This window comes from Prosopis cineraria, unplaced genomic scaffold (assembly GCF_029017545.1).
Source record: "Prosopis cineraria cultivar Desert tree isolate PC_DT_omini unplaced genomic scaffold, ASM2901754v1 PC7, whole genome shotgun sequence".
In the NCBI taxonomy this organism is placed as follows: Eukaryota; Viridiplantae; Streptophyta; class Magnoliopsida; order Fabales; family Fabaceae; genus Prosopis; species Prosopis cineraria.
Window position 1 is genome coordinate 38212250 of NW_026555338.1, and position 25749 is coordinate 38237998.

Here is a 25749-nt window from a genome sequence, read left to right on the forward strand (position 1 = left end):
AATTTTATATTAAATATCAATTAATTATAATGCTATTAACTTATTATTATTTAGAACAGCCTCTTTTTTTATGAGATTTAATATATTTTATATCGTTAATTCATTATAAATATAGGATTTGTTTGGGTAATCTTTAAAAATATATATAAATTATATTTGGAACGTGGTTTTATTAAATTTAACAAATAATTAAATTCTTAAATATATTTTTATCATATGTAAATTAAAATTCAAACCAGTGCATGATACTTAACTACTGATGATGGTTAACATGGACGATGATTATCGGTAACATGATAACATTATTATTTTATCCCGTCAAAGTCTGCGTTTTGCTAATATGATCCCGTCGCCTGCTTCTTGTTTCTTTTCCTGCCGTCGGCTGCATTTCTTGCTCCTCTCCTAAAATTATATTTTGAGCCCTCCCTATTGTGGAGTTTTCCGAGCTCCTCACTCTGTTATCGTCACTCACCGCTGCCGTCTCAGTTGACCTTTAATCTTCAACTTCCGGTCTCTTGCAGGTTCTTTCGGGCTCATCATACCTTCCCCCTTCTAGTCCTCTCTTCCATGTATATAGACGGGCACATTATTTTCTTTATTTTTTTTATGGTTAATTTTAGCACTGCTGCGAGCTCTAGTTTTCCCTTTTTGGTGTGGGAAGCCGTTAACAAAACAGGCTATACGGGTGGTATTTGATTTTAAGATAGAAGCTCAAAGTAGCGTAGTTGAAAGAATCATGATTTTAACGGCAACATGAACTGTGGTATTTGAAGGGGAATGTATATTGGAATCATAATTGATCGAGAAGAAGATAAACTGTGCAGGAAGCGAACGTGTGAGCCATTGGGGTGACAACAGTGAGGATAATTGGATAGGAAGAGCCCGCAAATACGGGCATTTCTCGAATGGAAGATTTTCGACACGGAGGGATATATTCAGGCACACTTACACACATAAAGAGAGAGGTTTATAGGAATAGTAACTTGAGAACTTAACTGTATCATAAACGTGGAGAATGTAGCGTTTTTCCCCCGTCCCCTCTTGGAGTGAATCATTGCGATAATGATCAAATTATATTATTATTATTATTCTTGGAACAAAAATTTTTAAGGTAGTTAGGTCGAAAGTCTCATTAGGATAGACCTTGTGGTCAGTACAAATATTGTCCTCATGTCGATAGCAAGATTTAAAAGCTATTGACCAAGTCCTTATTAGCTGAACTAACCTATGTTGGGTTTATTATCTATGTTATTCCAGCTGATGTTTGTATCTGACTGAATTCATTGGAAGCTAAATATGATAATCAATTATTATGCCTGTTGAAATAAGCCAATTAAAGTAGCCCGGCTCAGTCATGTACTTCAGTCTCAAGGTTGAATATTTTGCAAAACCTGGCGACCACTTTTTCAGATTTGTTTTGCTTTTGGTTGTGCTATTCCAAAGAGACTAGTAAATATTTGAAGTGATTAATGTTATGTAACTACTATTTCTTTTTGAAAAAAAGGAAATAGAAAATTAAGGTAATTATTACAGTTCACAACAACAACAACAACAAGCCTTATTCAGAAAATTAAGGTAATTATTACTGCTCCCTTCAATTAAAAAGAAAAAGAACAAGTTCAAGAATAAATTTTGGAAAAGAAAAATTCACCGATGAAATATTTGAGGAAATAAAGAATAATAATAGAAAATAAAATATAGCTCAGGTTGACATGTGGTTCTAGGTCAGAGGATTAGGACTTTATCTCATTTGTGTATAAATTATACAGATGTAGTTCATTTCATGTGTTAGGATATTAATTATATATCTGATATCATCAAGTGACTTCTCTTAGTCAGGTTATAGTTTTTTGTTTGTTATTTATTTTTTCAGGAAATAAATGTAAGAAGGAGAGTTGTTAAATTCATGGTACATTATGTTCCATGACTTTTCTAGAGGTAAAGATACATGCATCCAATACTTTTGGTTTATAATGGTGCTAGACTTAACTCAGAATGCTAATTATGGTCAGAGATTCTCTTGAAACATTTAACAAAGTGTCTTGTTATGTGCATATTGAGGAACTCAGATGAAAAATAATACATCTATTCTTATTGAAAAAAATAAGAAGGATAGTGAGTCTGAGGTTTTTGATTTATTAGGTTCTAAAAGGTACAAGAGATTCAATGTTTGTTTGAATATGGGGAACAAAATGAGATAGGTATCTTTTTCCTGGATAACTTATCATGAGCAAACAATGTTAGTAACAGAAAGGAAAAAGTTTTCATCGAATCTTATCATTTTAATTTTTTTTTCTTGTTTCTTTTTTGCTTTTGGATAGATTTGGAAGTGCATAAATTTTCATTTTAAGATTTTTTTACAGCTTTGCCTTCCATCCATTTTGAAGGGTAAAAGAAAACAAAGGAAAAATGTGTTTTTTAGGGAACTCCTCTTTCATTGGCTTTCTTTTTACCTCTATCAAAATCTACCCAGAAAAGGGATCAAACTTTTCAATTCAAAAGGAGTTGTTAGGAAAACTATCAAAGACACATCCACAAGATGGGATATGTCTAAAATTCTAGCATTCTAGAACGTTCTGTTAATAAATATGTGTCAACATTGGGTAATGGCTGGCAAAGGTAATTGACTGTCGAAAATCTAGATAAAGCCATTTCATCTGCTAAGCCCAGTCTGACTCTTCCCATCTTCATTCTCCTTGTGCATAATCCTTGTGTGTTGAGTCACAGGTGGAACAAATTGGACAGATAATTTGCATAATTAAGGTATCTGTGGTATCCAGGTCTATATCCTTATGTTTGTTGATCTTCGGTTGCCAATGTTATCAAATCCCTAGGGCTAATATTTTGGTGCGAATATCTTACGATCAAGGTTGTGGGATCTAGATTTTGGTTTCCTTCGGGGCATTGAATTAGGAAACGCCTCTACAAGAAAAATTAGCCTTTATACATTATCATTTTTCTACACAAAGCAAATGAATAATATTTTGTAAAGCCTAATCTGGTAGTAAATTCTAAACTGGAGATTGATATATGCTAAATATGGGTTAGCGAGATTAGGTGTTTTACTGCCTAGGTCATTTAACCAAATGCAAAATAAAAACACTTAAGGCTCTGCATAAGCTGAATTTGATTTCATTGGATTTAGTTTATGCGTGCGCGTCATGATACATCAAATTATAGAGGATATCACAATAGAAGTCAGCTGATGAAATTGATGGCAAATCACTAGACCTTCCCCACTATTAGAAAAGTCTAATTGCTTTTCATACTAAAAATTATACTCTCAGCTTTCTCAAATTATAATGATATTAAATATATATATATATATGGCCACAAATTCACTTTCATAGATGCCAAATATCTGAAGAGTGTATATATAATTGCATACTTTTCCCGGTGGAGCTGTAATTGGTCAATATAAATGTGTCTTTAGAGCATTATGTTGTTGATTCTATTCATTCCTACCTGCCTTTATTGCTGATATAAAGTAAGTTGGATATTTTTTATTGTGTTTTTTGGTCAAGTGATACAACCGGGGTGCAGTTCCCCATCCCCCTTCTATGGGGTCTGTGCCTTTCAAGTGAACAATGGAGGATCTTGAACTGAAAAGTGGGATTCTAGCTATATGATTATAGGCTTTATGATAATGGATGAGAGTTCTTGGTTGTTTTGGACCTATTGATCTATTTAATTTGATATTTTAAAATCCCTCCCCTGTGGGCTAGGTTACTGGACAGTGGCAGGCATGGTTTTCTAGGTTCTCTTATGGAAAACGAATTAACGAGGAAATACTTTATTCCAGTGAATTAGTTAGACCTTGGAAGGTGAAAAGTGGATATGGTTAGTTTAAAACGTTTGTTTTGTTTATACTCTTTGTTCCTAAATTAGTAAAATTTAATGCTGAACAAATCTCTAAGACTGAAGTGGAATTTCTTGTGGAAGGACTTTAGGTAGTTTATATAACATCTTATGCCTTTGAGCAAGGAAGCTAAAAAGGAGTTCAGTGCTTGTGCTTAATGCAACACATTTTTCCTTTGAAATACTAGCTTGTTCCTCACTTCTTGGTGCAATTTTCTGCCATCAATCTAATGCCTGCCATAGTTGCTTTGAAATAAAGTCATTTCTGATTCCAATGTGCAAAATATCAATTGTCATATGCTCAAAAGTCATGCATACTGACTAATTCTGCTATATATGTGTCTCACATGTTTGTTATGCCTCTTGCTAGTGTATGCTCGTGATTTTCCCTCTAATTTTCAAGAATGAGGAACTCTAAGGAAGATCCATCAAGTAGCAATGCACAGGCAAGCACATGTGACTTAAATATAAGCTGAATTCATAAAAATCCCTCCCATGTCCTTTCTCATGTCAAGAATATGAATAAGATATACTTATTTGCTTAAACAGGTGCTTGACCTGATATCGGCAGTGAAGGAGTTACATGGGCTTAGTTCTCAGGAGCTTAATAGATTATTGAGGGACTCTGAAAATTTTACTATTCACTACCTAACCAGAAAAGGATCCATGAGCAAGGTTGTCTTTGTCTCATGTTCAAAATTTATCATGTTCTTGTTTTTATCTATTTGTTTTATTTGATCATGTTTGTGTGCAGATTGATATGGAAAAGCTTGCAGGATCTCTCCCGTTGCATCTTATTGCAGTGCTAATCTCATCTGATAGGGATGAATCAATGATGAGATATGTATTATGTGGTATGCGCCTCTTGCAGTCCTTATGTGATTTATCTCCTCGTAACTCCAAACTTGAACAGGTTAGTATCAGTAATGCCCATTAACACATATATTCTCTTCTTTGCTTGTTTTCTCTATGGAGAAGACATGATAAGAAACATTTCAAATAGTGACTAATGGCTTGAGATGTTGGCGACCCTATCTTAAAGAAGAGCATGAGCTCGGTGCTAAGTTGGTAATACTTTATCCATATTATATTGAGTGGTTGGAGGGGAGGTAATAAAATCAGTCCCTCCGGAGTCACTATTTCTTATTCCATGCAGTTTCTTACTGTTAACAACAATAAGTCATACATTAAAAAGGGATGCATACATGAACATCATAAGTTTCATGGAAGCTGTATTCATTTTTTATGCACCTTGTTGGTTGCAGAAAAATGACCTAATATTGTGAATACAGTTATTTATTTTCCAAATTCGAAGATTATAGTAACACCTTGATGGTAGATCTGATTTCTGTGCTTGAAACATGATTGCAGATTTTTCTAGATGATGTGAAAGTGTTGGAACAGTTGATTGACTTGGTTTTCTATGTGCTAATAGTTCTTGGTGGTTACAAACAGGTTTTCTTTAGCTCTTGTTTTTGTAGTTTAAACTTCTGTACCTTTAATCTGCACTTAGCTTTTCCACCCATGTTTCAGGAAGGCCATACTTTTAGTTTTAAACACCTTTGGCATTCAGCTCTTGTGGCATGCAGTTTACATCTATTAACTGGGTTTATATCAACACAATGGCAAGATATTGTTCATGTATTGCTTGCTCACCCCAAGGTAAAGTTCTCCTTCAGCCGGTTCTTAGTTGCTGGATTAGAAGAAAATATTCTTTTAGAGTCTATATGTATGAATATAAAGGATTTATGATGTCTAAACTATTTAAAAGCCAATATCTTGTGTGGCATCTCTTTGCCATTGCATATGCTATGGGATAGGGTTGTGTTCATTTCCTTAATTTGGTGTTTGGTGCAAGTTTGTTTCAAGGAAGTCTCGATTTCTAAGATTGTAGAGAGATTGGTCAACTCTTTTCTTTCTTTCTTTCTTTCTTTCTTTTTTTTTAAATTTTATTTCCATTCCTCTCTCCCTTCTTTTATTTGGTTGTTTTGAGCATGCCTTCTCATACCCCCTTGTTGCATTTCTAAGTTTTAGATTGTCTCAACACTTTAAAAAGGTTTTGTTGGTCTCAAATGTTCTTTTTAACTGACAAAAAGCCACCATGCAAATCTAATTAATTTTTGTCCCATCGAATTGTTGCATAGATCTAGAATTGTCTTACGGATTCTTGTATTTTTCTGCCAGCTGATTTCTATCATAATGTAATTTATATTTTATAATTTATAACAGACCTATTGTATAGCTAATTATGAAGCTTTCTGTGACAGGTTGACATCTTTATGGATGTGGCTTTTGGATCAGTTCGCATGATTGTTAGGTTTCTTGAGATTACCTTGTCAGCTTACCATGAAGACGATTTTGTGGGGCCTAATCTTACAGCTGAACGAGTAGTTTATTTTCTCACCCAGCAGTGTGAGGCTTCTTTACAGTTTCTTCAGTCATCGTGCCAGCAAAAATTGTTTAAGGAGCGCGTACTCAGGAACAAGGTTTTCCAAACTAGACTTTCTTTATAAATTTGGAGAAACATGCTCAAGAAGTCTTTGTAAGAGGGAATTTCTTTTTCCTGTTATATAAATTTAAGAATCAAGGACTACATGGTTCTGTAGACAGTCAACTCTCTCTCTCTCTCTCTCTCTCTGTGTGCACGCATGTGTGCACGCGCACACGCACACACATGCGCGCACACATGCTGATTACTGAAAATCTATGAAGTGGAAGTCTCATTGCATCCACTGTGTTTCTTGCAGTCACAAATCCTATTTAGTTTATAAAGGAATCGAACTAAATTTTTCTTTAGTCCCTATCAGTAACAACAGCATTCTGTTTCCATCTTTGAGAAGGGTCCACAAATCCTTCTTTGATTCCCATAATCATGTGAAAAAATTAAACTATGTATTCCTCTCCAACCTGGATACTGTTAGTTATGAGAACCTATCCTTGGCATAGCACTTTGTTGCATTCTTCTAGATTACCACTTTCCATAAAGTGTTTTGCATTCCATCTACTCAACTCTTCTTTACATTCTTTTCCTTTGTTCTTTTTTTCAAAGCTACTCAGTCTCTTAACTGCCAGCTAATGTAGCATACCTTTAAGAGGACGGATAGTTAGGGTGAGAAGTGGGACTTTACGGGGCCATGGACTTTGTTTAACAAACTGACTAATTGCAACTTATTCATCATAGGAGATCATTAATGCCAATCCATTGATTTGTTCAATTTATGGGATGAAATGTGCTTTTGCTTTATATATGAACTGCATTTTTCAAAAAGGAACTTATAATTTCAGGAATTATGTGGAAAGGGCAGTATTCTTTTTCTGATTAGGTCCATTCTGAAGTTAGACATTCAACCGTATTTTCCAACCAGGATTTTGGCTGCTTTATCCCGGCTAAAATCTAAGATACTATCCCTTGTGAGTTTTAATCTTCTATAAATCATTGCTTTTAAGTTAGATCTAATTGATAAGTTGGGCATTTTAATGATTAATCTTCCATGACTCTGTCATCAGTTGCTGAGTTTGTGTGAAGCAGAAAACACTTCTTACCTTGACGAAGTTGCCAGTTCATCACAAAGTTTAGATTTGGCTAAGACTGTTGCTTTAGAGGTTAGTTTCAGCTTGTAGCTTACTATGTACATCGTCAAGCATAAATGATTCCATTGCTTTAATGCACTTTGGCTAATAATTGGCTGACTGGAAATTATTCCCTTAAAAGGATTTAGTTATGGGAGAATTACAAGTAGGTCCCACACAAGAGAATTAATTAATGCAAGGTCCATTGATAACTGAACTAAAAGTTCAAAGTTTAGTTGTCAATGGACCTTGCAGTAATTAATTCCCTTGTGTGGGACTTTAATATAATTGTCCCTTTAGTTATAGCATTGTAAACTTTTTCTACTGCTCAATTTTAATTGGTGTGAAATTTTACACATCCACTGATTGATTGATTGATTTTGTATACTACTCAAACAATATGATTATAGTTTTTTTTTTCTTTTTTAGTTTATCTTTTGAAACATTTTAATTACTCTTGTGCCATGATGATTTACAGAAAGCATTTGTTCCTTTAATGTGTCAAACTTGTATATTGTCTTCCTATGCCAATGCCCAATCCATTGGCCTTGAACATAGTTTTATGCATTAATCATGTATATGTCTTGGCTGTTTATGTGGCTTAACAGATGTGGTATTTTTCATGAGCCTTGGCTGTGTTCTGTAAATCTGCAAAATTTTTCAGACAATAAGTTCTCTGGTTTTTGCTGAAGAAGGAGCTTTAGGCTTTTTGGCAGTGCACTGTCTTGGTTGGTCTGTGGGGTATTTTGTTAGGAAAGAATGTGAGTGTTTGATCAGAAATTTTTGACCTCACAACTGAACTGAGGAGAATCACATTTTTTGGCCTCAGGTTTCAGCACTTTTTTAAGGGGGCTTGTGGATTTACCATGGGATTGGACAGTTCCATGAACATGTTAGCCTGCCTTTTTTCTTTTAATTTCATTTGTTTTGGAGGATTTCTCATCCTTGGGTTTTGGTATTGCTCTTCTCTCAATGAATCATTTTTTCTGCATAGAACAAAAAGCATGCCTAGGTATTTATTACCATTCATTTGCTTATAATATGGCTGTCATGTTTCAGGTTTTTGATGTGTTGAAGACTGCTTTTGGAAAAAATCCTCAGAATCTCAAAACTGACAAGAACTATCCGATGGGGTTTTTACAGCTCAATGCAATGCGTCTGGCTGACATATTCTCTGATGATTCAAACTTTCGATCTTACATGACAATTTGTTTTGTAAGTTATCGTTATAAGAATATAAAAAGTTGACATGCTTATAGTTATTGGCCTCACTCCTGTCATGCCACCACTGTAGATTTTGGCTCTAGCATTTTTTTAAAACGATACTCACAAGTTAACGGGGGAAAAATGGTCAAATCTTCATCTTATTTGGCTCTTTTTTTTCCTTTAAATTTCTTAATACTTTTCGTGTGATTCCAGACTAAAGTTCTGGCAGCAATATTTGTGCTCTCCCATGGGGATTTTTTGTCCTGTTGGTGCTCTTCTAACCTCCCGGAGAAGGAGGAGGATGCAACTCTTGAATATGATATATTTGCTGCAGTTGGATGGATCTTGGACAATACTTCATCGCAGGATCTATTAAATGCGGCAAATTTGGAGTTTAACCTTGTCCATAACAGCATGCCTCAGGCTTCTTATGCACATCATAGGACTTCATTATTTGTTAAAGTCATAGCAAATCTTCATTGTTTTGTCCCCAACATATGTGAAGGTTAATTTTTTGCCTGTGTTTTGATCTTTTTCTGGGAAAAACTTAATTGGTTTACAGCAATATCTATATATATATATGTATTCATATTTTCCTCACGTGATTTATCAGTTATTATTTTAATCCCCAGAGCAGGAGAGGAACCTTTTCGTTCTTAAGGTTTTGGAGTGCTTGCAGATGGATTTAAGTGACTTGCTGCCTGGCTTTTCTTTTGCCTCTGATGCTCCTAATGCAACCAGCATCTGCAAAAACCTCCGTAATGATTTGTCTCAACTTATTCTTGTTGCGGAAATATCATTAAAATACGGTTAATTCTAATAAGAATCTTTCTTGTGTAGGCTCATTGTTAAGTCATGCAGAATCCTTGATTCCAAACTTTTTAAATGTGGAGGATGTGCATCTTCTAAGGTTACTTTTGCTCTCTCAGTTCTGATTTAAGGCTTGGTTTGGATGGAAGGAAAATTGGGAGAAAATATGGAGGAAAGAATAATAGGAGGGAAAACTCCAATTATTTACTAATAATTGGAGTTTTCCCTCCTAGTATTCTCTCCTCCTTATTTTTCTGCCCATCCAAACTAAGGATATATGTTGAATTCTAAATAATTGCTTAAGTGGAATATGTTAGATAAATATGAATTTTTATATGAAAAATTATTATTGAAATATGCTTTACTCCATGCATGAGCTGCTTATAAGCAAAATGTTAGGAAAGAGTTACTGTTTTTTTTTTAAACAAAAAGATGTTACTTGAAAACTATAATCTAAAAAGGGGCATGAATTATTCTATGAAGAATCAAAGCATATGAAATGGCTGCAAGTCTGTCCATTAGGTGGGGTGCATGGTCTTTCTTCCACAGCAAAGATGAAAGTGGCAGAAAAGTTGAAATGAATGGACTTGTCAATATTTAATCTAAGAATAATTCAGATAAATTTAATACCTTCTATGAGTGTTGTCAAAAGTACTTAGCTTATCTCTTATCCATTGTAATTCAGTTTATAAACAAAAATAGGATTTGATTATTGTGTTGATGGGCAAATATTTGATTATATAAAAGCTTATTTGGTAGTCTGTGAGTAAAGAGCTTTGTGCTTACAAGAAGGAGAGCTCACTGGGGGCATGAGAGGGAGCTTTAGTAATCCTTGTATGCTTATTCGATCCCTAGGAAGTATTAACCAACACTTTTCACTTATTCCGTCAAAGCTTTTTGTGGCGTTGTGTATGCTTAATCTTTATATGTAATCGCTAATTTTTTCTGTGATGCAAGCGAAAGTTTTTGGAATTTCAATCTCCAAGAGTCAAATTGAAAATGTGTTCTTGACATTGTTAACTCGATTTGCATTTTGTTTACTTTCTTTCTTTTTTTTCATTTTAACACTGTTAAGAAGAGCCATACAAAGTTCATTCCTGTATCATTAAAGCAAAAATGAAAATTTAGTTTATGAAGATCCATTCTCTACTTGCGTGTTTAAACATATAACTTGTATATCTAAGTTGTTTGCAGGGTGTTTTCTGACAAATTGGAGTCACTAATTACTTCTGCTGGATTTAGAGCAAATCGTGTTCAAGTAAACCTTTGTCCTTTATTCTTAAGCATTTGTATTATTTGTTTCTGATTTATTTCTACTTATTTTTTATTTGTATTTATTTCTCATTACTGATGTTCTTTCTTGATCTGTGTTTAAATGATTTAAAATATTGCGTTCTGTTGGAGAAACTCAGGATAGCAAGGACTTATCTTGTGACAAGTTTTCCAAACTAAACATCAATGAATATCAGGTGTGTGCCAGATGTTTTCTAAAATTCATTGTGAGCATATAATATTTCTCACTAGGCATGCACTCCAGTCTTCGCTTTGAGACAAGGAACAAAATATTGCTTTAGCAGCGACTTATATCATGACAAGTTTTTCGAACTTCACATCAATGAATATCTGGCATGTGCCAGAAGTTTTTTCTCAGCTCCAGAGTAAGTGAGCATATTGTATTTAGCACATGAGACATGCACTTCTGTCAACACTTTAATACCTTCTTAAGGAAAAAAAATTTTCACTCTCGATTTTTTTACACTTTTTAGATGCTTTCTGGATATGTTTCATCCATACTGGGCATATTTCAGGGATAAATTAAAATGCTCCCACAAGGCTTATGTATTATACTCCCTTCGTTTCAAATTATAGGACACTTTTGAATAAAATTTTCCATACTAATAAACCTCACTAAATACATTTAACAACCTCTTTTTTTCAAAACAAAAATATAAACTTCCAAAAATACCTTTGATTTAATATATTAAAAAGAGGGGTGAAAATTAAATAAAGAAAGAAAGAAGGAGTAATATTGGAATAATCCTATTTAATGAAACTTAATCTTTTCAAAGTGTTTTATATTTTGAGATGTTGAATCTCTCTTAAAAGCATCTTTTAATTTGGGATGGAAAGAGTATAACTTTAACACATGTCTGGCATGTTCTGTGGCTTCATTTTAGGTTTTGTGTTTTAATGTCAGCATGATGTCTATATCCTGTGTCATAACTACGCATCAAGAATGAGGAATTTACCATGTTGCTTGTCCTCAACAAAGTGAGTTGAGTAGCAGTTTGATTTATTAATTCCTTGTAGGAGGCTCAGAGTCCTGACAGATGCTCATCACCTTTACGGGCAAAAGAACTTGCTGATCTTACAAAGAAGAGTAGTCATTTAAGGGAAGGAATGTCTGAGAATTCTGCATTCTTGGACATAAACCATTTTGATGCCAGAGCTGAAGATATTAATCAAGGTTCTGGCCCAAATCCGCAAGATAATAGGGAAGATAAAATTATTTCTGGTAAGACTGCATCAGAATGTGCAAGACATGCAGAGAAGGATGTCCCAAATGTTGAAACAAGTGGTTCTGATACCAGTTCTGCAAAAGGTAAGAGTGTTATTGATCATATGGACAATGCTGAGCTTTCAAAATCAGCTGAACGTGTTCAAAAGGTTGGAGTTGGAGAAAATCCAGAAGATGAGAAGGTTGAAACAAAACAGAGGAAAAAACGAAAGCGAACTATAATGAATGATAAACAGGTGATGTTAATTGAGAGAGCACTGTTGGATGAGCCTGAGATGCAGCGAAATGCAGCTTTACTACTGTCCTGGGCTGAAAAATTAAGCTTTCATGTATGTTCAAGTGTTACCTTCCTCATATATATATATATATATACATACTAATTATGCTTAATGATATGTTTGTTCTGAATCTTTCCTGCATTGTGTTGTCCAGGGTTCCGAAGTTACACCTTCACAGCTTAAAAATTGGTGAGGATGCCGATTTACCTTTTTTACAGCTTGCATTTCAAATAGTTTGAAGTTGTTTCTTGGGAGAATGACAACTAAGGACCTCCTAAGAAGGTTAATACTAAATCAGGATTTTTTTTTTTGGAAAATTTTCAATGCTGAAACATAGGAGGATAATTATTGAATTTGGAATCTGAAGTTATGATGAGATCCTGATTTGACATTCATGTTCTCATGAGGTCCTTAGTTATGATGAGATCTTCCTTGCAATTTGCTGGACAACTGAAACTTACAGTTGGTGGGGTTGGATTTTTTTTAAAATTTTTTTATAGCTAGTATTGGGGTTCTGCAGGGTGGGGGATTGGGAAAAATAAATAAGCAAGAAAAGACAATGATATACCTTATTGTCCGTTTAGGATGATATAGCAAAACATCCAGTGTGGAATCATATGCAATTTTTTTCTTCCGAAGCTGAATTTGACAAAATTTTACCACCAATATCTTGTATAAATTTTTATATGAAGTTGAGGTGTTATTTGGTATTGACCCTTCTCAAGTTTCTTCTATATTTGCTTACCAGTTTTGGCTGTTGAAAAACCCACACATGATAAATATAGCCAGGTATATTATAGGGAAAAGATAAAAGCATGAAACTAACTGTTTCTATGAAATATTTATAATGCAAGTTTCAGACACTGGCACATTGTTTACCCTCGGGTCTGCACTATGTTAATCAATCATAAGCCCCCATTGTACCACGTGTCCTTTGTTTTTTTTTTTGGAAGTTTATGGAATTTCACAATCATCTGCCTATCATATCAGGCTGAACAATCGAAAAGCTAGGCTAGCCCGCACTGCTAGGGATGTTCGAGCAGCAGCAGATGTCGACACCTCAGTCCCTGACAAGCAAAAGGGGCCGGTACTGGGCTCCTATGACTCCCCAGATAGTCCGAGTGATGCATCAAATGCAAGAAAAGAGCTTCCAATTCAATCTAATATTAGTTCTGGTTATAAGGTGGATGGTTTGAGGGCTGAATTTGTTGATCTCGGGCTTCCAGAAGCTGGTTGCAAGACAGGTCAGTATGTTGTGCTCGTAGATAAGCGAGGAGAGGAAATTGGCAAAGGGAAGGTGTTTCAGGTTAGCGGTAAGTGGCATGGGAAGAGTTTGGAAGAATTAGAGACATGTGTTGTGGATATTTGTGAGCTTAAAGCTGATAAAGGTTCGCGGCTACCTTACCCATCTGAAGCCACCGGCTCCTCATTTGCAGAGGCTGAAACCAAGTTACGTGTCATGAGAGTGTTATGGGATTCAAACAGAATTTTCGTGTTGAGGTCTGATTGAGTTAAATGAATGTTTTAATGGTTGTCTCTTCTGTTACCTGTTGGCAAGCTCATATCCTTATCCACCGATTTACTGTATGGCTAGTTGAGCTTGCATTTAGCGATGGCAGGGTCGAGGAGATAGTGGAGGATGATTTCAAACAATGTGAGGGACATCATGCAGCGAAAATGGTCGGGATTTGTGTTGTTTTACATAACATGTTTCGAAGAAGTATCCATTAATATGACAATTAACAATTTATGTTATGATGATAACTTTAAGGAATCTCAGGATTAAAATTCTAATTAGAAAGACGAAACAACTCTGAATCCAATTTGTTTCATATTAACAATGATAACGATTCCAGATGTGTTAGGTCAAGAACTGGTGTAGGGAAGACCGCTTTTAGGAAGAATTTTAAATAAAGACAAGCGATGTGATATAATTATTAGTAGGTTCTAAAAAATTTTGAAATTTTTGGAGGATAAAAGTGAGAAAAATTTCAATTATCGAAAGAACAAAGTACCATTAGCAAGTCAAAGGAAAGGGAGAAATCCACCAAATGTGGGGTGTTTCCATTCCTCCTCTCCATTTCCCTAAAAACGGTACTAGATTATTAATAAAATAGAGAAAAAAAAAATAAAAAGCAACTAACAGGCAAGTAACATTTTATTGGACCCGATTTCGCTTCTCCCACTGGTTTAAAATATCTACTTTTTATGTTTATTAAAATATTATAAAAAATTTAATAATATGTTTTGTTACTTATTTGGGTAGTTTAAATTTAATATAGGTGATCCTAATTTAGTATTAATTTTTTTTTATTTTTTATAAATTAACCATCAAAATATATTTTAAATAATGCAGATTTAATATTAAGATTATCATTAATATTAAATCTGAATTGTCGGTGATTATAATTAATGATTTTTAAAATTTTTATAAATTAACTATTCAGTATGTTCTGGATAATACAAGTTTAATATTAAAGTTATAAAAAATTTAATAATAAATTTAAGCGATTCATAATAAATATGAATTAATCAAATTGTTGATCAGATTTGATAACAAAAATTATATTTTTAATTTTATAAATATAAAATTAAAATTAGGAGAGAAGCTAGATCCGATAGGGTGAAGGTGCTTTTTTATTAGTTGCTTTCCATTTTCTTTTATATTTTCTAATAGTCTAAACAACATGTTTTAAGGAAATGAAAGAAAAATGAAAAGGAAGGAAGGGGGGTACCCCCACACTCGAAATCTATCATAGTACTTACTATTTAGAATTGTGCAAAAGTTTGATGATTCTGTCCAACATGAAAAAAACTAATTTGGTCTAATCTTGTAAAAAAATTGACTTGAAGAACTAAAAGGACTAATAAGATCAAACTTCATATTTGAGCTAAACTAGATATGAGATAAAGTTTTTTAAAACACAAGGTCTAGATTGGTCCTATGAAACTATTTAAATATAATTAAAATTATTTTTATTTTTTAATATAGTTGAATGTAAAGATTGAGGCCTAATGCCGAATTGTTGAACACAAGGCCCCCCTTCATTCCTTGTTTTCTTATCTCTTTTCTCTTGAAGCTTGTTGTTAACTTGTTTTAATGTATTTCAAGTGTGTTGAAATCGTTAAATGTTGTCATGGATTATAAATAAAATATTTTTTTATTGTTGAAAATTGTTATGGATTTATTATGATTTTTTTACAAAGAATTTATTATGATTAACTTTTAATGTTTTGTGATAAATTTTATATGATTATAAATATGTTTATTCTCTTAATTGAATTTATTAAATTGAAATGAATTGTTACTTCTCATAGAGAAAAAAAGGGAGGACAAGGAGAGGCACTAGACTATCAAAACTCATCTCCTAATCTTATGAATCAAGTCTAGTTATATTCAACTTTAAGTTACACATGGACAGGATTAGATTATGAGTTGCCTGATCAAATCCTTTTAATAAAAGAGACTAGAATTTGAGTTAAGCTAAAATCCTATCTTATTAATCAATTTTTTGTGCAAATAAAGTCCTGTTAATCTTTTGTGTTGCCTTATAGTACTTGGATTTAGAGTATTCTTTCTTATACTCGCAGACTTTCTTATTTACTGGAGACTGATGAGTTCCATATATGAGTAGAGTCAAGAATAAGGGTCGAGCTCGAAGGCTTTGTTTAAATAAGGGTTGGAATTTTGAAAATTATTTTTTTAAAGTAACCGAAGTTGAGGGCTTGGCTCTGATAAACCATATAAAAAAAAGCTCGGGCTCAGACAGCCCTTTAAGTCCTGCTATATTATTATTATTATTATTATTATTTAGTGAAACATGAATTTAAAGCCAAGAAAAACTTGCTCGCCTAAAACCTTGATCCTATACATGTTATATTATTATTAATTTTAATTTATCCTAAAATTAATTTAATATAATTTAATAGATATCAATGTACGGTATAAAAGTTTTGATATTTTTTATGTTTTTTATAATTATTATATTTGTGTATTTATAAAAAATGAACTATTTTTTTAATCAAAATTTAAATTTTCTTACTAGACTTCTAAATATATGTTATTTAATTTATAATAGATTATGAAGATTTTATTTTTTTTAATTTTAAAATATTTTGATTAATTTATAGTGCTTTTTTTTAATTTTTTTAATTTTTTCAGAATAGGGCTTATGGGCCGGCCCTGAGCCCTTTAAATAAGGATTGGTTTTCAAAAAAATGGATGGAAAATGAAAAGCCAAGCTTAAGAGCTCAGGTCCTTATGAGCCAGGCCATTAAGGATTGAGCCCGCCCGTTTTCCAACTCTATATATCGGACATAAGATTGGTGCACTTTTTTTAGTTTTTAGTTAACATATTATTTAAATTTTTTACCTCTTATTTTTTACTAATAAAAAAGAAACTCATATGATGCAAAATTGAAAATTCAAACCCCTTTCAATTTTGCCATTTTATCCGAGACAGATCATCATGGGAAATGTAAATGTAAATATATTTTAAAAAACCTTGTTAAAAACACTTTATCGTCTTCGTAGTTTTTTTTTCCAAGTTAACCTGAAAAATTTAAATTTAATGTGATTTACTGATCTGTTATTCGGATCCAATTGAATTGGGACTAAAAGCTCGAATGTACTTAAAAAAAAGAGAGAAACAACAAAATTGCGATTAATGAACCCGTCACTCCCTTCGAAATATTGGGCCGGGCGGGGCACTTTCTGAAGCAAGCAACGCGGTCCAATATTTTGGATATCTTCGACAGCAGATATATAATGCGCTCTTTCTCCCTTGCTGAAAACCCTAGAGTCAGCCAGTACATCTGCATCTCGAGCGCAGGTATCTTTCCTGTTATTCATTGTTGTCGGTGCCCTCATCTTATGGAACTTCAGCAGGTTAATGTCTTCTATCTATTTGGCTTTCAGGGTTTCGAGGAGATTTGACAGGCGAAGTTTCATTTTCGGTCATCCATGGCGCCGCCTAAAGGTAACTCTTAGGTCTTAATTTTTCTATGTTTCTTTTGTATTTGCATTTGCTCTGGCTTCCCTTTTTTGCCCCAACTTTGCCATTGGGCTTGGAGAATCCATATGCAGTTACATTCTAATTCAGCTATGGGAGGGTACAACATCATGCTAACTCTGCAAGCTCTGAATATGATTGTTAGTATGAAACACAGCAATTGCGTTGCTTGGAATAATATAGTTTTGCTGTGGCCTTGGCTTATATAAGTTGGATGTCAATTATCTGAGCCCTGAATTGTGGTTTAAAAAAAAAAAAAACACCGAAGTGGCAATGAATAAGGAGATCTTGGTAATCCTTAGTAAATCAGCTGAAATTTACTGTGTATATCCTTACCAAGCTCTGTTAAGCTACTTTTGCCGACCCCCCTTTTTTTTTTTCCGGTGCCGTCGCCCTTGGCAAATATTAGAGAAACATTGGCTAACTCCAATACTACTCCCAGCCTCTGTTTTTACATTGCTGTATGAGAAAGAAAGCCTTATTTTGGCATAAGCTGCTATACCTCTAGTCTAGTTAAATGTTCTTGGCGCAAGGTGCCATGATTTCTTTCCTATAATGCATGTATTCTGGTTGTGACCAATGGCTAATATTGATTTCCTCCTTTGCTAGTATCTCATATTACAAGGTTAATTTGATAGTAATGGAGTGGGGTGTGATATTTCAGGGCATCATTTATGAAAGAGGTACAATGGTTATTATGGTTATGACAAAACATGAGTGCATTTGCTCTCTGCATCGTCATATTTCTCTTCATAAGCTTGCTGACGATTTATTTTATTCGCATGGCATTCTTACATATCTGCCAGTTTTTGACGTTAATCAGCTAAAAACTACATTCTTTTACATCCTTGTGTTCATAGGTTGAGTGGTTTTAAGTTCCTCTGACTGATCACCCACGTAAAAGTGTGAACTTAGTTGTCATTGGACATTCCACTTATTGCTGTCAATGATCTTCCATTTCTGTGCATGATGATGCATGTAATAACATGAATGGCTCATTTCCTCTCCATCAATCCATCAAAGATAAAAATTTTCAAGGGAAAAAAAAGGCTCTTTTCCTATGTTGCTTAATTTAGTTTTTGTGCAGCTGATATTTCAAAGAAGACTGACCCTAAGGCACAGGCCTTGAAAACTGCCAAGGCAGTCAAATCAGGGCCGACTTTCAAGAAGAAGGCCAAGAAAATTAGAACATCGGTCACATTCCATCGACCCAAGACTTTGAAAAAGGATAGAAATCCCAAGTACCCTCGTATCAGTGCTCCACCAAGAAATAAGCTAGACCATTATCAAATTCTTAAGTATCCTCTCACCACAGAGTCAGCAATGAAGAAGATTGAAGACAACAACACTTTGGTTTTCATTGTTGACTTGCGGGCAGACAAGAAGAAGATAAAGGATGCAGTGAAGAAAATGTATGACATTCAAGCCAAGAAAGTGAACACTTTGATCAGGTGAACCTCTCGAATATATACTACTGTGATTCTTAACAGTTGCTGATTAGTGATTACACGTAGATAGTTTTCTTGATTAATTCTCTGAATTCCTCTATATTCTTTGCTAGATTTTCTAGAGCTTCGCTGAGTGGGGTGCTTGTTTTCTATTTCTGTTTTCCAGTAAGGATTGGTTTTTATGTGCCAGAAATAAGAATGAGTATTGATAGTTGATTCTGTTCATTTATTGAGAAATAATTTGGATCTCATTGTAGAATGCTGAATTTTTTATGGGGGCTATTTGGTTTGAGCTATTGTTGTACTCATTGCCCATTTTATGTCGAGTAATTTATTATGGGTTGCTTTAATTTTAAGCATCTTCATTGTATTTATATTTATGCTGTTGCAGGCCCGACGGTACCAAGAAAGCCTATGTCAGGTTGACTCCCGATTATGATGCCTTGGATGTCGCGAACAAGATTGGAATCATCTAAATTTTGGTGGCTTCTCCTTGTTTATGTATTTGCGCTTGATTTTAGAATGTTTAAGGAGCCCATTGACCGGAGACTTTGTGATGTGGTTTTGACGTTTTATTCTGTGTTTTCACTGTACTTTGTTCAAATGACAAAAGTAGATTGCGCGGTTATAGATTTTGGTTGAAAATTATTTAAATCAATTAATGGGTTCAAAATTTGAACTTCTTTTTTCTCAATTTCTTCCTCCACGGAAATCTTCGCAGCGCCAATCTTGGCATCATCACTGGCACGGATGCGAGGTTAATCTCAGGTCATCATCACTGGCACGGCTGTTTCTCTCACGATTAATTATTAATATTGTTAAATATGTTTAAAGGGGATTGATGCTTGAGACATGTCACCTGCAAGCCATTGGTTAGGCCTCGGTTGGAATAATGGAATGATTTTTCATGGAATGTAAAAAGAAATGGGAATGGTAATTGGAATAGACATAAGAATAAGATTTAAAACATTTGGTAAAAGAATGCCGTCTGTTAGTCGAATCTGAGAGCTACATATGCCAACAAGAAAAATCAAAGAATAAAAAAGAAACAAGAAAAACATAAAAGAAAATCAAAGATAAAGATTCGGCTTGTCTCATTCTTCCATGTCTCATGAAAGTTCAATTTGCAAACCAATTACGTTCTTCGAGTTCAGAGAGAAAAAACAAAATCAAAGAAATACTTGACTTATTGCTTAAACTCATACCCAGATCTGGAATTTCATCAAACTCATGGAACCAAATTTGGCTTGTCGTCGTTCTCACTTTTGAACCAGATTTCATCAATCTCAAACCCGATATGGAACACCTCGCTCTCGTTGTTCTCAATCTCGAACTAGATCTGGAATGTCTCCCCCTTGTTCTCACTGTTGCCGAGTGTAGTTGATCAGCGATGAAGCTTCGGTTTATGAGATCAGTGATGGAGAAGCAGAAGCTCCAATTGATCGGCAATGAACCCAGAAACTCAATGACGATAAAGGGAGATTGGCAAAGATTGGTCACCAAATTTGATCAACGATGGAGATAATTGGTTGGCCATTGAAGATGAGATATACCATGAAGACTAGGAAGATAAGTGATAGAGGGCAGGGAGAAGAGTGGAAGAAGAAAAGGGAGAGGGAGTGGGATTAGTGCTTGGGGCAAAGTAGGAATCTGAAAAAAAAAAAAATTACAGTCTAGTAATCCAAAATTCCATAAGGAATGGGGATTACCTTGGATGAGGTAATGAGTCATTCTATTGGAATGGTCATTCCCATGTACCAAACAAGATAATAGGTCATTCCTACTCTAATGCCCGTTCCATGACCTCCCATTTCACTGTCCCCAACATGGACTTGAGATCAATCATGAACTGGTACCCTGTTATTTAAATCATACGCGGGGGAGGGATATTGCATTGCTGAACAATACTATCCTTGAATATCAAGAAAGCCGCTCTTTTTGTTTTTTGGGTCACCAAGAAAGCCGCTCTTAATCCGATTGAATGTGGCCTTCAGGCGTCAATCGAAGCAGGTTTCTGAGCTCGATTTTAAATACTAAATGCCGTTATGGATATTTACAAATAATCTCTAAATGATTATACATGAGTATTATCGGGGAGCAGACATGTGATATCTTATCGGCCGACCATTCAGAGCCTCCGAGGCAAGGGATTCCAGAGAAAAATCTCCCCCCCCCCCCCCAAAAAAAAAGTTTGAAACAAAGTGTTGGAAGACACAGAACATTCTAGATTAGAGTTGAGGTCATGATCGACATGAGATCTGCAAAGAGGGCAATTTGATCGAGACTGAAGCCAAGAGTCCATGCAAGAAACATGGAAGACATGGGTGCAGTTAGGAAGCTGTTTCAGCCACTCCCCTTCTTCAAACTCACCTAAGCATATTGCATAGTCTGCATTTTTTGGCTTCTCTTCTCCCTCACTTTTCTTCAACACGGACATGGGAAGAGATGGATTACAGAGAACTCCAAACCATGGCTTTGAAACTCTAGAGAAGGATCATCTTGAATGGATTGGTCTAGAAGTTGCCTCTGAGCTTGGTTTCCAGAAGAATTTGCACCGCAACAAATACGCTTTAATACGCTGTAGTAACTCAGTAAAAGGAAAACGATGCAGACAAGAATAATTGAAGTAGTCTCTTGTGCATTCCATTCCAAAGGCACATCAGGCTTTGTGGAATTTGAAGACATGATGAAACTCGAGATGTTGGGTTAAGCCGAGTTTGCAAAGGATTTTTATTAACCAATTGATAGCTCGTGCGGGAGAATGTGCAGGACAAGTAGAACGTTCAAACCGAAGAGTCACAAGATAGGGATATATGGAGATAATATTAAGGAGTATGTTCCTCTACATACGAGGCAAGCCTTGTCTTGGATAATATCAAGGTTACAACAACTTGGTTTCTAGTTACTAGCTGAAAACTTTATTTGCACATTGCCATTCACATAGTCAAAGATTTCATTTTCTAAAAGCAATAAATAAATATATGACCACAAGCCTCGTCAATATATTTCAGAAGATTATCAAATGCTCCAAAAGTAATTGGGAAAGAAAAACATATTAACTATCGACACGCCTCCTATAAGTTTAACGTAAAGTAACTTCGTACTATTATTATTGTCCATGAACTTCGAGATGGCCAATACTAAAAAGTCTCAACTTGTGTGCGTGCGTGTGTGTAAAGAACTAAAGAAAAGTAAGTCTAGCTCCACCAATTAAGTAGATTCCAATGAAAAAGTGATCCCTAAACACCAGGACAAAAGATTGCATTCTAGCATCTTAACCATGATCCCAAATGCTGGTTGTAACACTCAAGCTAAGACGAGAAGCAAATATCAGCGAAATTAGTAAAGCCTATGCCGCTTGCTTCCAGGGACTTGATCGTGGATCCATGGATCAGAGGGAACCCCTGCAAAATTCAGCATAGAATCTGAAAAAGAATCACCTTGGAGATCAGCACAATCCCCCATATCTGCAACATCAAGATCTTTGATGGTAAGAGGTGGAGCAAAATTAATAGGTTGTGATCCTTGTGGAGGTGGGTGACGCCACAAAGGAAGCGGCCCTGCAACGGGAAGCATCTGAAGCACAGCACCTGCATCTATAACAGAGCGCAGAAGGTTCCCCTTTTCTGGCAAAATGTTTTGAAAGGCCTCACTCGCACGATCAGACTCTGGCATTGCTGGATATACCAAACCTGGCTGAACCCATTGTTCATTGACAAAACCCCCGTTATTCCTGGTGTCAACTACGTTGTTGACATTTGAGAACTCCAAGGAAGAGTCACAGTCCATGAAGGAATCCCCAGGGGAAGAAATATGGGAGAAATAAATGGATTCCGTTATGCCTAAGTTTGCAGCCGATGGTAGCAAGAGAAAGCTTTCTGGATACACGGACGATGCTGACATCGTGCGCTGAAGACGAGGACGCAGCTGGTTCTCAATTCTGTTTATATCCTCGGAAATATGATCCACTAGATTCTGTAGCTGCATCATGAGATCCTTAGCTCGATTTATTTTGAGCTTGTTATGAAGCAGCTTCAGCATCAATCCGTCAACTGTCTGAAAAACCAAAACAAGTATGTCATCAAAACTCTGAGCGAATTATGATGACCAGAATCGCTTTTAAAATGGGATCACTCATACAAAATGAATAAGATGAACAAAGCGATCAAGACCAGCACTCACACAAACTGAATATCAAGGATTCAATTAGAGAAAAGCTATTTTTCAAACGAAAATAATAATGTTTAGAGAGAGAACAATTGTATCAGTCAAAAAAGAAAAAAGCTATTGTAGCAAACGTTGTCAACCGGGAAAACTGAGTCTTTGTAAGCGAGAAAAGGAACTAAGCTATTACGAACAAATTAAAATTATATATGATATTTAATTTTTCAAACTATGCAAAGCAAATAAGGGAAAGAAACAAAAATAGACGAGTTCGGAGGAAGGAAATTAATTGGGTGAAACATCCGAACCTTGCTTCTGGCATAGCTGCCTTGTTTTTACTCCACGTTCGACGAAAGACATTCTTTGTGGAGGAAGAAAGAAAATGCCAAGATAAAAATCAAAATTTTTCGGATAGAGCATAATGGCATGCCGGCTCGCTCTCGTTTGCACTAGATTATGGGTTCAAGTGCACATGCTATCTCTTGTGATCCAAAAAAGTCAAAACTTTAGGCTCCAATGCCTAAAGCTTTACTGGGGAAATGTAAACTGGAAACAAAACCAAAGCAGTCATTTCTTTTCTCTTCTCTCTCTCTCTCTTTTTTTTGGGTGAGCGACCAAATTAGGACCGGAATATTAAAAAAAAAAAATTAAACCTCCAAAATAATGTTTCCCCGGTTAGCAGAACGGAAGCAAGAAAAATATTCTGCTTCTCTCCTTCCATGCTTTTTGCATAATAAAGTATAAAGAAGCAAAATAAACAAAATGGTAAGAGATGAAAAATCTCAAAAATTAAACTCACTTAATGGATTATAATCATCATGGGTCTGCTAAACTCATGAAAGAAATCCAGAGAACAGAAATTGAACTGAGGGAGAAGAAATTATGCAATGACCCACCTCCCCAGCACAAAACGGAGAGCCCATTAATTTTCTGTGTGATTTTCACCTCCTTTCAGCTGCGGGACTAGGAAAGAGCATTTGAAAAATAGGGAATCAAATAAATGTGATTATTCTTATCTGTAAGAGATTGATGATTGGAAAGGCGATGGGTTTCTTGTAGTAATGATCTGGGAACACTGGCCCTCGCTTCGTGTACAGTAGTCAGTGATTTGATTGGTTTATTTATTTTCCTTTCGGCCATGATATCTAATTCGATTCCTTGCATGATCCTCTCATGATTGCAGATTCAATTCCTCTTTAAGACTCAAACGCGTCATTTATTTATTTTTTGGCCCAGTCATTAAATATATATATAGATACACACATACATATCCACACATCAACCTTACATATTACAGAAAATGTCATCACATCATCCTCCCACTTTTCTTCATCGCTTTCCACAACTCCACGCTCTTACACTCACTCACCTACAGATCAATCAAACATCTTAAATCTTATAACTTGGAATATTTCCCAATCAAATCTTCAAAATGACGTTGTTAATAAATATAGAATCATACCCTGGCCCATATCCATATGCCCAGCCCGCGGAATCATTAAATTTTCTACTCGCGTATTTTTATTACGAAAATCCAATTTCCTTATTTGGGTTATTTGTGTGATGTGAACATTTATTTCGTTGACGGCCAAAACTTATAATAATTAGTTTCCAAAATCATCTCTTTCATATTTGAAAATTGTTGTCATCAAGTCCGGCAATATCTTTTGAAAATATTAATTAATTAATTAATATTTAATCTCAGAGTCATCGAAGGCATTGGTTAGAAATACACGCTTATATTGAGAGAATAGTTAACAGGGTCCGCAGCTGAGGATCTGTAGCTTCCATGACTGTTATGAAGCTGTCAAATTTTAGAGCCAGCACCAATACGCCGGCAGCTTCTGAACGAGTATATACATGTTTTTTTTTTTTTTAAAACCAGCGGAGTGTATACACGTATTATTTAAATGGAAAATGTTCCACAAGTTAGCTACAAATACGGATTCAAATCTTCTGAAATTTGTAAATTTTTATGAAGTTTATTCTTTTAAAAAAGTATTTTACAATTACATAAAATGATAAAATGAGAAAATATTAAAAAATCATGGTGTATTTGGATTAATAAGAATTTGGATTTGAATTTAAACAAAATCTCTCATTTGAATACACAGAAACATGATTGATCTTGTGAGTTTAATTTTTATTACCATATTATTTGTCTAAGATTTTTGAGTTGTAAGTTTAGGTGTTACATTTTGGTATCAATTCAAATCCAAATTCATTTCAAATTATAATTTATTGGTAATTTCAAATTTTTTTAATATTTTAGTCATTTAAAATTTTAATCACTTCAAAAATATTTTTTTCTATTTGCATTTTCACTATTGGTATTTCTATCACTATTATATCTTTTCTTATCTTTTATTGATTAAAAAATAAAAATAAACTTATCATTTTTCATTTTCATTTTGAATTCCAGTTCATCTTTTTTATTTTTTTTCAAATTTTTAAACTATACAAACAAAATATTTTAAATATGTAAATTTCAAATGTGAGATCTATAAAATCTAAATTCATCAAACCAAATGCTACCTTACATAAATTCAAAATTATCAATTTTAAATGATTTAAATCCAAGTACAATATGCAACCTATACTACAACCAAAAGATCCACAAGCGTGACCAGGCATAATTTAAAACAAAGCTATTTGAGTATTTGTGGCTCTTCTTTCCTAATCAGCTAATTTTTTTTTTTTTTTTTGTTAAACTGATCAGTTAATATTTTATTTACCTTTCCTTTTCGCATGAATGGGTGATCCATTATTGTTGGATTTAACTTTGAAGCATTGAGTGGGCCAAAAAAAACACATATCATTTTATTGTGAGCCCATTATTGTTGAATGGATCCATCACTATGTGTGAGTCCAATCCATTGCGAATT

At 34.5% G+C, this 25749-nt stretch overlaps 3 protein-coding genes across 11 annotated transcripts; 2 read left to right on the top strand and 1 right to left on the bottom strand.

Moving 5' to 3' along the window:
* The first annotated feature begins 334 nt into the window (after positions 1–334).
* On the top strand, positions 335–13986 carry LOC129315480 (nodulin homeobox-like). Of its 4 annotated transcripts, XM_054959190.1 has the most exons (19): positions 335–521; positions 1874–1938; positions 4229–4304; positions 4408–4533; positions 4613–4771; positions 5230–5313; positions 5392–5520; positions 6126–6344; positions 7144–7269; positions 7366–7461; positions 8488–8643; positions 8848–9139; positions 9267–9392; positions 9475–9544; positions 10639–10702; positions 10857–10913; positions 11755–12291; positions 12395–12429; positions 13231–13986. In XM_054959190.1, exons 3-19 carry the CDS (start codon positions 4263–4265, stop codon positions 13748–13750), a joined length of 2838 nt encoding a protein of 945 aa, XP_054815165.1. In that variant the 5' UTR covers positions 335–521; positions 1874–1938; positions 4229–4262; the 3' UTR covers positions 13751–13986. The 4 variants fall into 4 exon arrangements, with proteins under 4 accessions (XP_054815165.1, XP_054815166.1, XP_054815164.1 ...); XM_054959191.1 differs by lacking the exon at positions 1874–1938 and having other exon boundaries at positions 335–569; XM_054959189.1 differs by lacking the exon at positions 1874–1938.
* A 2988-nt stretch (positions 13987–16974) lies between these two features.
* Positions 16975–19394, top strand: LOC129314840 (60S ribosomal protein L23a). Its single transcript, XM_054958278.1, has 4 exons — positions 16975–17072; positions 17159–17219; positions 18340–18703; positions 19092–19394. Exons 2-4 carry the CDS (start codon positions 17204–17206, stop codon positions 19174–19176), a joined length of 465 nt encoding a protein of 154 aa, XP_054814253.1. The 5' UTR covers positions 16975–17072; positions 17159–17203; the 3' UTR covers positions 19177–19394.
* A 2274-nt stretch (positions 19395–21668) lies between these two features.
* Positions 21669–23935, bottom strand: LOC129314800 (uncharacterized). Of its 6 annotated transcripts, none has more exons than XM_054958225.1 (2): positions 23761–23935; positions 21669–22789 (listed from the first exon to the last, which is right to left on the bottom strand). In XM_054958225.1, the coding sequence occupies exons 1-2, from the start codon at positions 23785–23787 to the stop codon at positions 22040–22042; spliced, it is 777 nt and encodes a 258-aa protein (XP_054814200.1). In that variant the 5' UTR covers positions 23788–23935; the 3' UTR covers positions 21669–22039. The 6 variants fall into 6 exon arrangements, with proteins under 6 accessions (XP_054814200.1, XP_054814201.1, XP_054814205.1 ...); XM_054958226.1 differs by having other exon boundaries at positions 21669–22756; positions 23761–23934; XM_054958230.1 differs by lacking the exon at positions 23761–23935 and adding an exon at positions 23664–23745 and having other exon boundaries at positions 21669–22756.
* Positions 23936–25749: the final 1814 nt, after the last annotated feature.